The 12887-nt window shown below is 48.6% G+C and overlaps 1 protein-coding gene across 3 annotated transcripts in view; it reads left to right on the top strand.

The window, feature by feature from the left end:
• Positions 1-12887, top strand: part of PRDM1 (PR/SET domain 1) — a 102957-nt gene that overhangs the window by 70701 nt on the left and 19369 nt on the right. The window contains exons 1-2 of one of the 3 annotated variants that reach the window (XM_074581029.1): positions 6628-6740; positions 8268-8516. In XM_074581029.1, coding sequence (XP_074437130.1) covers positions 8334-8516 — 183 coding nt within the window. In that variant the 5' untranslated portion in view covers positions 6628-6740; positions 8268-8333. Of the gene's footprint in view, positions 1-6627; positions 6741-7831; positions 8517-12887 lie in introns of those variants that run through there. The other 2 variants (XM_074581028.1, XM_074581027.1) reach the window with 2 other exon arrangements.

Genomic DNA, 12887 nt, shown 5'->3' with positions numbered 1-12887 from the left:
TCTTGTGATGCACATTTTGATGCTTCTGCTCTGCCACCAGTAGGCTTCCAAGCTTTCTTCAAAAAAAACCAACAAACCGACATTTGAGAAAAACCCCAAACATCTTTGAGACGTGAAATAAAACCAAGAATATTGTCAGCACCAGGAGGGAGCATGCAGTTGCGATGATGGTTTTTCAGTGTCCTGTGCAGCGCATCACAGTTTCGGCCCGCTGAGCCCTTTAACTAGGAGGACTCGCTGTAGTAAAGCGAGGCAGGGGCTTGCTTTTTATAGAAAACACGGCTAAGAGTCGCAGTCCATAAAACGTCAAAAGAAAAAGATAAGCCCCCGCAAAGTGCCTAGTCTGGCAAGACTGGTGATGCAGCAGCTACAAACGCAGGAGTGCGCACGAGTTTGGCAGCTCTTACTGATAGGGCAATTTGAATTGTCAGCGTGCGTCTGCTCTACTTGTTGAGCCTAATGAAGAGTACAGTTTAATCACTGGTGTGCCAAATTGACCATGATTAGCTGTTATTGCAGATTAGTGCATTGTCTGGGGCTCCAGAATTATTGATCCGGGTGCTGTGCGCTGGTGTTTTCTGTGCCCTCTATCGTAACCTCTTCTTAATGCTTAGGGGAGGGAAGCAGGAAAGGAGAGTAGGAGGGAAGAAGTCCAGATGGGAAGAAAACAGGTCCTGAAAAGACCACATAGGAACTAGGTCAGGTACTCTGGAGATTAAAGAAGCATGCTTCATCCCTGGACGCAGGAGGCAGGGACAAGTAGCATACAATTACGAGGAATTAGAACGGCAACAAGTAGTGCAGATTTATCAGCTTTAATTGTCTATTGTCAGGACAGAGCCCTTCTTGTAGATCAGGCGCTGCCAATGCTTTAATACCTCTAATGGACTCTCTATTGTGGGATTATCTCTCCTAAGGACAATGTCTTTCTTAAAACTAGTTGTTTTGGGAGAGGGAGCTAAAAAAAAAAAAAGGGGGGGGGGGAAGTAGCTGCAGCCCTCGTTTTTTTCACTCTGGTTTGTCAAATTCTGTAGGAAGTAGCTGAGAGCCCAGTGTTGCCCTTCTGTCAGCAGCACTATTCCTTCAGGGGAACTGATAGATACCTATTGAACATTAACCCCCTTTGCTCCACCTTCCCCAACGAGCTCCTCCAGAAAACAATAGCTGGTTGATAAAGAGCAGATAAGCAAGGACACCCGGCTTAAGAATCTCTTTGCTATCTTTATTTTAAAAGCTTTCCTGGGTTTTGCAAAGTAAACATTACAACATTTAAAGAAGGATAAGGTGTCAACTATTTAATGAGAAGTTGTGTTTAATAGCAGAGGAATTCTTCCCTCCCCCAGCCAACACACAGGTATGAAAAGACTGTTATTTCACCACCGTGGGGTAGGAAAGGTGGAGAAACGACAACTGTACTCTTAGAAGCTTAAAAAGTGGTCCTTCAGCCCACCCGCCAGATTCCCTAATCAGCTCTAAAAATACAGTCACAATTTCAGATCCTTTGGTCCTAGCTGCACGGTAGTTGCATAGCTGGATCTGTGATAATCTGTGGGTAAATATTTTTGTTTCCACCGTATGCGCTTTGTCATGGTGTGTAGCTGTTGTTTTTGTTAATCTGTTTTGAAATGCGCTCTGTGGCCAGTTCTTTGTCTGAGAAAAGTGGCGTGGTTCCACCCATGGATCTCACCTTCCTTCTGCTGTGTTCATCAACTCCAGGAGATCGGGCAGCCTGGAGAGTTACCTGAAATGAAAACTGAATTGTGCAGGAACTGAGTGTGAAGTTTCACTGTGGTTCATATCACTATGACTTACCAGGCAGGTTGAGGAGACAATACCCCAAAAAGTGCCGTGACTGCCAAGTTGGGAAGAGACGTGAAAGCTGATGAACTATTGCAATTAATTCTGAGGTGGCTTTGTTATTTCAGATTGTTTTGAGCTTGTTGCGGGGCTGATGTCTTCGAAATAGTCACAGGAGCGAGCCTTCTAATGTATGTATACCGTCCCATCCCTCATCCATAACAACCTGGAAATCAGCCTATTTTAAAGGAAAATTTCCCAAAGCACACCCTTTCCTCTGACAGTCCTCTGTCACCAGTAAGGTTGGAAAGTGGTTGGAATGGGTTTGCCTGTTTTCACTGATTTTTCCTCAGACTCGATTGCTATGGACAGAATATTCAAAAGTCCATGTCTGGGATGTGGAAGGTTATTTTTTTGTGCTCAGGTTTTCTTGTCTGGTATAAACTTGGGTTGGTAGAAACATGCTAAGACAATACAAGCATTGTATGGGCTCCTGGCTATCATCCCTACTTTTCCCGAGACCACTGTCACTCAGAAGTGTGATGGGAAGGCTGATGGAACCAAGAGGGGAAAATGTGTGGTCTTTGCTTTGAGACATTTCCCTTCTTGTAAGGGACAAGGAGATGGCTCCTTATGTTTAGTCCAGACCTTGCTGCCTTCTCCCACGATGGAAAAAAAAAAGAAGAGCCGTGACCAAACCTCTGCTGCTGCTGCTGCTTTCTCAATACCTTCGCCCCAGCTTGCTTCCTGGGAAACAAGAGTGAGTGGCTTCAGACTGTTTCATCTTTGCTGCTCAGCTGCGTTCTCAGCAAAGAGAAGCCCAGCTTCTCACAGTGACTTCTGGCCCTGCTGATAGCGGGCCCAGACAGCCTGGGCTCCTTCTTCTCAAACTTGAGCCTCAACAAGAGGAAATGGCTGAAGCTTAGTTCTCGCTTCTGTGTGCTGCAAGAATGTTTTTTTCCATTGGAGGAGGGTTGTTTTGGCTTATTCATAAGTCATCTGAGCAGTGTTTTAATAAGGCCTAGCTGGAAACAAAAAGGGATATGGTATTTTAGTTTGACTCCTTTTTTCTTTTTAAGGAAAATTTCTTGAGAGGAAAAAACAACCGAAATCAAGAGAGATGTTAAGGCTTGCACTAGGCAGTAGCTGAGAGTGCAGCCAAAAGATCTGTTCTTGGTATTGCACAGCCGAGACAAAAATAAACGTGAAGGCATTTGGAAGCGCTACGAGGCAGTGACCAGGGTGCTCTGTAATTAAAGGCAGTCCCTGAAAGCTGCGTGTGTTAATTCAAAAGCCTCCTGGCTACAACATACACCACCCCAAATGCCCTTGCAAAAACCTTCATGTAGATTCAAGTGCAATTTTAATTTCTCTCCTTATAGGCAGTACCATGCTGAAGTAGTCGAGGGCATACAAAGCCTCTGAGATGGTATCTGAAGCCCATAGGCTGTGTTTTGTAAAGGTCAGGACAGTCTGTGAGAAGAAGGCTTTAACTTTTCCTGTTGCACAGGGTGCTGGGTCTCTCTCTTTCCCTTGAATCTAACAGCAACCACGTTTTCAGAAACATGGCCCCAAAACACGAGTTTATCTCAGCAGAACTTGAAAGCAAGTTCTTTGAGTTTCTTTGAGTTCTTTGAGTAAGAATCATACTTCTTTGAGTTTGATTTCTCGGTTGGCTTTTAAAAGCTGTGCAGTCGTGCAACTACATCATGTACCTTCTCCGAGTAATGACCACAACTGGTCCCCAAATGTTTACCAGCACAAGGATGCCTACATGCAGGAAGTGGGAAATGGGGGTGGGTCTGGTAGTTACTCTTGATGTGGTCAATCTGCCACTGACCTTGTTTGGGTAAGGGGAAGGGGAGGATGTGAAAATGAGACTCCGCTTTAATCTCTTGTGTGCATTTTATCTCCCCTCCAACTTTCTAAAGAAGTTTCATCTATTAGAGCCAGCTCCCTTCCCTCCTTCTTCCCCTTACGATTACAGCTCTCGCAGGCGCAGGGAGAACAGCAGCAGCAGCGGCAGCTGAGCGGGGCAGGCTTGTTGTTGAGCTGAAGTGGTGATAGCATCAAAGGAAATGGATGGGGATTTCTGAGATCAGAGCTGTTAGGGCCATTCATGATTTGTTGCCAGGCTGAAAGCTGCTGCAGAGAGAGCTGCCTGAGAAATGCTGATTAATACGGTAATTGAGGTTTTCTATGAGCGAGAAGGAAAAAATGAAAATATGACTAAAAATGTTCTTTTTGAAATGAACAACATTTTGAGATTGCACATTCCAGACAATAGCAGCTACTGGCATGAAAGATTTCTATAAAAGAGCAGAAAACTGCTGGTTGAACAGGGCATCTTTTTATGTTTCTCTATTAAGGAGGAAGGTCAGAAGGTCAGTCTATATATTTCTTTAATGGCAGAGTTTCCTTTTTGATTCTTACTTCAGTACACATTCTTAACAATTTGTTTCTGTCTCTTCTTTCTTGATAAACTTAGTTTTACTCCACATCAGGCACCATTAGGCTAGACCTGCACGCCAGTGAAATCCCTTCTCCTGCACTACAGTAGTTCTGGGCTCAGCTTCCCTGAGACACCTGGAGCTAATTTCAGGATAGCCTCGGAGTGTGCCACGGAGTTATTTGAAGTCCGTAGGCTTCATAGGCTGTACTCGCCTCCTCAGGTTCCGGGAAGGGAGCCGCACTGACCTGGGATATTGGCATCCTCCTGTCATCCTGACGAATATTTCACTTCATCTGATCTGATCTAATCTCTGCTTCCTCTTCTTCTCCTGCCCAAAAGCATTCTCAGTTCGTTGAAAGGCAGATTTGCTTTTCTCCTGTTCTCTCCTTCAAATTAAGAAGAACAGCCCCTGAAGGAAACCCATCAACCCTTTCTTCTTGCCCCCCCCCCCTTTTTTTTTTCTTTCAAGCTAACAGGGAAGTGAAAAGCTCTGAAACAGCTGCCTCTCAGAGTGAGACTATTTTTCGGTAAAATAATCACCTTCAGTATGACTACATTGTTTTTCTGTTCTATGCGGTGTGACTCAGCATCAGTTAATTAACCCAATCAAGTAGGCCGGATTTCTCTCCTTTAATGAATGGTTCTTCCTACTTCAGAGCCTTCCTAGACCTCATTTTGGATGCGCCTCGGTTTTACTGGGTATATCCAATTACATTTATATCCTTCAGCCCAGTGCTCGGGCCACCTCTCTTGTGGAATTACGCCATGGTGGAAGTTAAGCTGGGACGCTCACTCACTTGCAAGCAGTTGCCCTACTTATGTCTGCTGCCACGAGCCCTCCTGTGTTAGCGCATACAGAAGGTCTTTACACAGATATACTATTCTCAGCATCGCAGACCGAAAATGGCAAGTAATCCTTTCCACACGTCTTTTTATCAGAGGGAGGAGGAGCAGGTTAAGGGAAAGGGATGTGTGTACACCCATCAGAGAGACAGACAGGCACCCGATTGCGTAAAACGTGCTTTTTTTTTTCCTCTTTCACCCTTTTTGCCTGTGAAGAAGTACGTAACACCCAGATCAGCCCAGAATATAAGTGTGTTTAAAAGAAGAATGTGAAACTAGCTGCCACGTAAAGTGCTGGGAAACTGATTAAGAAATACACGCGCAGACAGGCAAGAAGGAGGAAAAGTGTAGTGGAGTTGCCTCTCAGTGCAGCAGCTAGCGTTCGCAGTGGGCTGTCGATGGCTATAAATGGAATTGTGCATCACCGTTCCTCGGAGCCTGAGGACGCCTCGCTGAAGAGACAGGACCACTGAAGGAAGTAAGGCATCTGGTTGTTTGGTAATGAGAAGCAGGAATGCTCTTAATAATAAACAAACAGGACATTGTATGCCATCATCACAGGATGTCCTTCCTTCAGCCAGCACGCCGACTTGGATCGGAGGGGGGAAAAAAAGAAATAATAATGGGGCGCGGGGTCCGCTAATTGCTATACCAATCCTCCTTCCATCACCAGCCTGTTCCTGGATGGTCGCTTGTGTATCGCCCCGCGCAAGATGAAGCACTCGTTTTCTTGCCCCCTGGCAAAAGAGGCGTCAAGGTTGGGGGCGCTGCCGGCCTTGCCCCGCTCCCGCCATGTCGCTTCCCAGCGGCTGCTGAGGCGGCAGCGAGGGAACAGCTGTCCCTAAAGGAAGAAACGGAAATGTTTTTCCTAATTCCTTTTACAAGCGTTGATTAGAGGGAGACGCTAGGAAGGGATAAAATCAGAACTCTGAAACTCCCCGATTGGTCACAGCAAGTAAAGTGCTGTCTTGTTAAGGGTTAAATCGGGTTTTAGTCGATATTCTGGAACCTGGGAGTGATTTTAATTGGTTTTTTTTTTTTGGTTTTTTTTTTATGGTGTTCTAACTAGTCAAATCGAGGGAGAATGAAAGCGGGTACGTGTTGACCCTCTGGAGCTTAAAAACAGCAGGAGAAACAGATTTTTAGTGAAAACGGGCTCGCGCTGCGCCTCCCGCCGAGCCCAGAGGTGCCCGCCCGACCCAGGTCTCCCCGCCTGCGCAGGGAGGCCCTCCCCGGCCGTCGCACCTTGGTCGAAAAGGGAGAAAAATAAATAAATAGAATAAAATAGATAATAACGATAATTTTAAGAGGGCGGCAGGTAGAGCCCCACCTCCCCGCCCTGTGAGGGCGAAGGGAGGGGCCGGGCCGGGCCGGGCCGGGCGCGCGGGGCCGGGCGGTGCGCGCGGCTGTGGCAGGCGGCCCCCCAGCGTTCCCCGGCGGCAAGAGCAGCGGCGGCGGCGGCGGCACCTGTCTTGACAGCGGGGGGGAGGAGCGGGAGGGAGCGGCGGCGGCGGCGGCGGGAGGTGTGAGTCAGTCTCCCGGGGAGCCGGCCGCTGGAAGGAAGGAGGAATGTTTACTCTGTAGAGATGAGCCAGGGTTGCCGCCGACGGTGGGCTTCGGTGTGGAGAGGCGCGCGGACTCTGCCCCGGTAAGGAAAGGAGAGCGATGCCTCCCCCCTCGCCCCGCTTCTTCCCCTCACCCCCCGCCCCCCGACTTCCACCGTCGCGGCTCCTTCTTCTCGGCGGCGCCCGGAGGACGGAGCGAAAGTTTCCTCGTCGTCGCCTCTCCCGGGCGGGGAACGCTCCGCTGGTCGGCATTAACCCTTTCGCTCCGCCGCCCAACTGTCACCCCCCACCGCCCCTTCCCGTCCCGAGTTTCGCTGTTTACCTCCTTCTCCCCCTTTTAATGCCGAGAGCCGGCAACCATCGGCGGGACGGGGTTCGGGGGGCTGGTCCCCCCGGCGGCCCTGGCAGGGGGGGAGCTGCCTGTCCGCTGCCACCTCCCCCCCGCCTCCGCCGGGCCGGCCGGGCCTCCCCGGGGCGGGAGAGGCGGGCCCGGGGGTCTGCCCTCAGCCCGGGGGGAGTCGGTCAGCCCTTAACCTCTGCCTTGGGGGATCGCGCTCTTCCAGTCTTCGTGTTTTCGTTTTTCCCGGCGGAGGGGTGTGAGTCTCGCAGTAGCTGCGTGTCCAAAAAGGAAGAAATGAAGGGATTTTACACCGGGCTTGAGCGTCATTCCCAGCTACCGGCGTAGGCACAGATTTTGGTCCCTGATGAACCTTACGGAAAGAGCCCGACCTCGGACCTGTTTGGGGATAGGTTTGATAACAGTGTCCTAAATAGACAGACGGATTGAAGGATTTGGTGGAATTGTCCTGCGAGACTCCCAGCCAGTGCTTTGCGATGGTAATTCTCGGAGGTACCATCAAAATCAATTGGGATAGAAAAACCTATTTAAAATTATTTACTTTATTTATTTCTCCTGCTCCTTTTCTCCCCACCCCCCCACCCCGGGAACGTGTTGCAGTGCTTTGTGCAGGGCTGCCGCTGCTGCAGTGATGCTGGCAGGATGTCGGCTTTCTCAGCCTTCCATGCCAAAGGATAAGGGGACGTCAGGAGGAGGAGGCGGGGGGGCCAGGTTGTTTTGAAAGTTGTTTGTGTGTTGAAAGCCGGTGGGAAAGTTCAGGCTTCCCCATTTGGAAGAGGCAAGGCTGGGTTCCGCTCTTCCAACATGCGCTTTCCATTTTTAGCTTCATTCAGACGCAGACAGCAGCTCCTTTCCTCTTCCTCTCCTTGTTTGTGACACTTTTTTGAGGCAGCTTTTCCACAGGCAACTAAGTGGTCTCGCGGCCATGACCCCACGTTTTCTTCAGTATGGAATATTTTTTTTCTCTCTGAGGCATTAAGGAAAGGGTCTGAAAAAGGTAAAGCGGTTGTCAGCCTAGGGATTTTTTCCTCTTTGTTTTTGTTCCCTCCTCATTACCAAGGCTGGCGTTTTAAGGTGCTGCTTCAGTCAGCACAGCTTCGTTTACACTGCTTTTTGGCTATTACTCAACTGTACCAACTATCCTGCATACGCTTTTAAAGTGTCACAGACTACTGTATTAGTCACGCTGTCTCAACGGAAACCACAACACTGAAGGACAATGAGGATTAAAGGCTGTTTTCTTATTTTCCAGGCTGCTACACAGTGTAGCTCGGACGCTGTGAGTTTCAAGAATCTGGTGAAAGGGAGAGAGTGGACAATGAAAATGGACATGGAAGATGCAGACATGACTCTGTGGACGGAAGCCGATTTTGAAGAGAAGTGCACATACATTGTAAACGATCACCCGTTGGATCCCAGTGCCGACGGAGGCACCCTAACTCAGGCAGAGGCTTCCTTGCCAAGGAACTTGACTTTCAAATATGCATCTAACTGCAAAGAGGTAAGCGGCGATGCTCTGGGGAAGGTTGGAGTCAGACAAGCCAAATCACAGCGCTTTGCAAAGTGTGTGCTCACCCTGGCTCCCATTCTTCAACACACACACACACACACACACACACACACACACCCCACCACCATCAACAACAGATGCTGCCCGCTGACTTTTAAGATGGTACCCTAATAAGTCCTGCAAGAAACTGAGCTGTTCATATGTCATGCAGCATTTTCACTGGAAATCGCAGCTAGCCTATCCCTGAAACTGGTTCTCTACCAATTCGCAAACAGTTAAATTTTCACACAATTTGAACAGCATCTGAATAAGCATATTTAAACTGTGGGGTAGTTCTCTGTGCCAATTTCTAGACTGCTGTTTGCCAGGACCATTCATTGCCTCTGGCTCAGAGATTAAAGTGCCTCGGTTGTCCAATAAATAGCTTTAAAAAAAGTAGAGGGGAAAAAAAAACAAATTCCTGGAAATGTGTTTAATTATTTCTTTTTGTTTTCCCTTTGGTTATGAAATTGCTTTATTCTTTTCGTGAGCTTGCCGTATTTGCGACTTCCTAAATTCTTAAAAACTCCAGCATATCGGTTAAGGAAGTGATGGTAGAACTGTAGCGAACTTGACAGAAGGGTGGCCGTAGCTTAAATTAACTTTTGTTTATCTGGGACAGTATCTTCACTGGTAGCTAGCTGTGCGAGTCTGCCCTATCCTTGTCCCTAGAGTGGGTACATTCTTTGTTGTTGTTTCAGAAGGGCTGGAAAGAAATGAGCCCGGATGAGCAATTTGGTTTTGTGTTTACTCCTTCATATAGAGTAGCTATTATAGCTAGGTGTGATGTTCGGCGGGGTAATAACCCAAGGGACAACCCTTCATTTCTCCTTGTGCTGAGACTTGTGGTATAGCAGCTATTACCTGTGCTTCTACTTTGGCTAAACACACTGACCACAGAGCTAAAAAGAAGAGGTACACTCATCTGTGCCTATCAAATATTTCCTTCCAAAGTAGGTACTTGTTTCATCCTGCGTACAGAAATAGGGCCGGACCCCCAGCTGGAGGGTATTGGCACCGTGGAATTTAGCTTGGCAGTGTGTAATATAGTGCCTGGTAGGTTTGGTAAGAGGTTAAAGCTAAATTCTCCTGTAAAATCACTTCTCTTCCCATCTGCCCTGCCCTGCCCTGAAGAACTTTGGCAGAGAAAGGACATGCTCCAGAAAAAGAGTGTGAAGCCTTGTTTTGTGTTATTGCATTGTTAGATAGGTCTTACTTTTGGGGGGGGAGATAAAGCTGCGACTCTGCTGTGTGTTATGGAAGGATTTCTTGGTCGAAGGATGAGCTTGCAGCTCAACAGCTCGGGCAGATCCTCGGCAGCCGGCTGGTGACTGATTGCCTGCTCAGGCTGCTCGCTCTCTCTGCCTCCGCGGCAGGAGACGTCCGAGGAGCTTTCAAAATTCCCAGCGCCGTGTTTGGAAACACCGAGATGTAATTTCCTTACACTACAGCTCGGGTCAGTGAATCAGGGTAGGAGGATTGCTGCCATCTCTGTATAAGAGGTGTGTGGGGAGAGAGAGAAGTCGTTGAAAGATTCCTGGTTCTTCCTTGTAAAATGCGACCCGTGCAGCTCCCTGCTAGTGGGAGTCTGAATATAGGACATCCTCCTTTTGTTCTCCAGAGTTCCCCCCCGTCTTTTATTTGCACTGAATAGTACCTACCATAAGAAGCGATAGGAGCTTTCAAATCCTGAATATTTCTAAGGTAGCTCTGAATGAAAGGGCCGATCTGATCCTTTTTTTCCCCCACCTTCTGTGAAAGCTACAGTCCTGTGAATGTCCGGACAGGTCACTCATTTGCTACTTGTCTGCAGGGTGAAATAGTTGCAAATGGCGTAATCTGCTTGCATTCTAGCAACTTCTGATGTGAAACATTATTTTTTTCCGTCTGCCTTCCAAGTTTGATTTTGTTCAACGGGGTCAGGACTAAGTGCGTGTTGCTCTCGCACATCAGTGTTTGTGGGGTCAGAGAGGGAGCCTGATTCTGGTTTTGACCTCATGGAAAACCACTGGAGTCCCGACAGCTCGATAGGGTGGGTTTTTTTCACTTGCGAAAGGATGAGGTAAGACTTTGGGGGATGCATGCATGCGTGTTTGTCAGTGGGTTTCAGATGTGAGCTGTCTTCATTGTTAACTTTGGGGAGAGCTGTGGCTTCATCTGGTCGAGAGTTTTAAATGCTGAGTCAGTTTATTGACAAAAACATATATAATACATCGCTTGTGAAATGCTAATACTGTCATGATTAGATCACGAAATCCTAGTGCTGTCATGATTAGTATTATATCTCCACTTGGAGTAGGAAAAGTACTGCGTGCCGACTTAGGAGGGAGGAAGTACTACCGCTGTTGTTTGGGAAGGGTTGCTTTTTGTGTTTCTTTTCCTTGCATGCTTTGTGAAGTGAGTAGCTCCTTTTTAAAGGGTTATTGAGTTTGCAAGGGAGTCCATGACACGTCATACTCTTGTTTGTTTTTGGATCTTCATCAGGGATTTTTCTGAAGGACACATTTTTCAGTATGAGTTCACAGTATGTGTCAGCATTTTAAAAAATGAATTACTACTGCTCGTAACATTTTAGGCTGCTAGATTTACATGAAGTCATTTATTTATTTCTATGCATGAATTATTTATCCTTTGCTCCAGTTTTAGCAATTGACAAAAAATGATGAAACTCAGTGCCAAAATCATGCTCTAGAAGGCCATATGTGAATGATCTTTTCCATGCAGATATTTAGAAACTTTTTTTTCAGTATTTTTTCCCTTTGGTCTCAGTCCTTAAAACCCAAACAGCCCTTCTTGATATAGAGTGCCAGTTACTCTGCTGTCTTGAATATCACTAGTGCGTCCTGGTCTGTGAGCTTGACAGAGGGAAACATATCTCAGCAAACCCGTTACTTGTTGCATTTCTCTGATAAGGCCGTTTCTTAGAGACAGACCCTCAATCAGTGATTTTGGTGAAAGCAGTGATTTTGGGCTGTTACGAAGTGTGCCTTGCTGACCTCGGACGCTTGCTCTCCCCTATTGTTTTTATTTATTTTATTTCTTTTATATGTGATCACCCAGGAAGCGGTCTGAAAGCCTTTTATTTCATGGCATCTCTTTTAGAAAACTCGTCACTGAACGAAGGGGCAAAATTTATCCAAGCCTAGAACTAGTAGTTTAAAAAAAAAATAAATCGGTGTTATTCCAGGACACGTGATGGCCTTTCCTATTTGTGTTTGGAGAATGCTGTTATTTTTCTGAAGCCAATAAGAGTTTGTTCGGTGTTTGGGGTTGTTTTTAAAGCAGTTCAGCGATCCCATTGCCAAACACCCTCCCCTTGCAGCATTAACAGGGGTCGTCCTTTACTTCCAGCGCGCTCTCCCCAAAGAAAGATGTAGGAGTGTTGGTCTTTGGAAGCGCCTTTATTATCAAATTTGGCAACGGGGCTCTGCCACCCGGCCTGCTGGCCAGGCCCGCCGGGCTCCGTCCCAGCCCCTGCCCGCCGCCCTGCTCCCGGCCGCCGGCCCCCGGCGCCGCATTAGGACCCTGGTCAGTTCCAGGCCCGCCGCCGCCGCCGCCCGGGGCTGCTCACGGCCCCGGCCCCGGGGCTCCCCCCGCCGGGCCGGCCCGCGGCGGCCGGGCTCTCCCCCGCCAGCCCGCCCGGCAGCCGCAGCGCCTCCAGGTTGCAGCTGGTTCCCGCTCTCCATCCCGGCTCCGCTCGGCGCATCCCGTCCCGCTTGGAGCCAGGGGAGAGCGGGTTAGCTCAGCCCGGCCTCGTCAGGAGCCACAGCTGCCTGCAGCGCCGGGAACCGGCCATACGGCCTCAGGCTAACGTTTGGCTTCGTCTTCGTGCTGGAAATGCTGTTTTGCTGTAAGGAAAAATGTGGTAGCGGCCCGCTTGCAAGAGCGTTGAAAGTTTGGAGCTTTGAAGGAAGAGGGGGGTAAGCGTCTGTAGAGAGGAAATTGTTCTGAAAATAGCGCGTTGCTCCCACACGGCGTGGTGCAGACCCAGAAGGCTGCACAAGGGCGGTAGGCTCTTATTTGTGGGGAGCGAGCTCAGGTCATGCTCCTCTGTGGTTCCCTGACACGAGGCTGTTTCGGAAGGTCTCATCGCCGAGAGGCAGCAATGTGCTGAAGGACACCTGGTGGACACAAGTCTGAAATGCCTCTCTGCGACAGCTTTTCGGCAGCCGGGAGACAGCTTCTCCTCAGCTCTGGACGTGGAGTTCCTTCGCTGTTTTGCCTACAAGTGCTCGGCAGCTCTGTACTTCGTGGCCTCTTGTTAAGCTGCCCCCCCCCCGCAAGCTGCAGCGAGGCAGGAGCCCCTTTTGGCTGCGGCAGTGG

Source organism: Larus michahellis, chromosome 3, assembly GCF_964199755.1.
Source record: "Larus michahellis chromosome 3, bLarMic1.1, whole genome shotgun sequence".
Taxonomy (NCBI): domain Eukaryota; kingdom Metazoa; phylum Chordata; class Aves; order Charadriiformes; family Laridae; genus Larus; species Larus michahellis.
The sequence above is the reverse complement of the archived record's forward strand: the minus strand, read 5'-3'. Positions and strand labels throughout refer to the sequence as shown.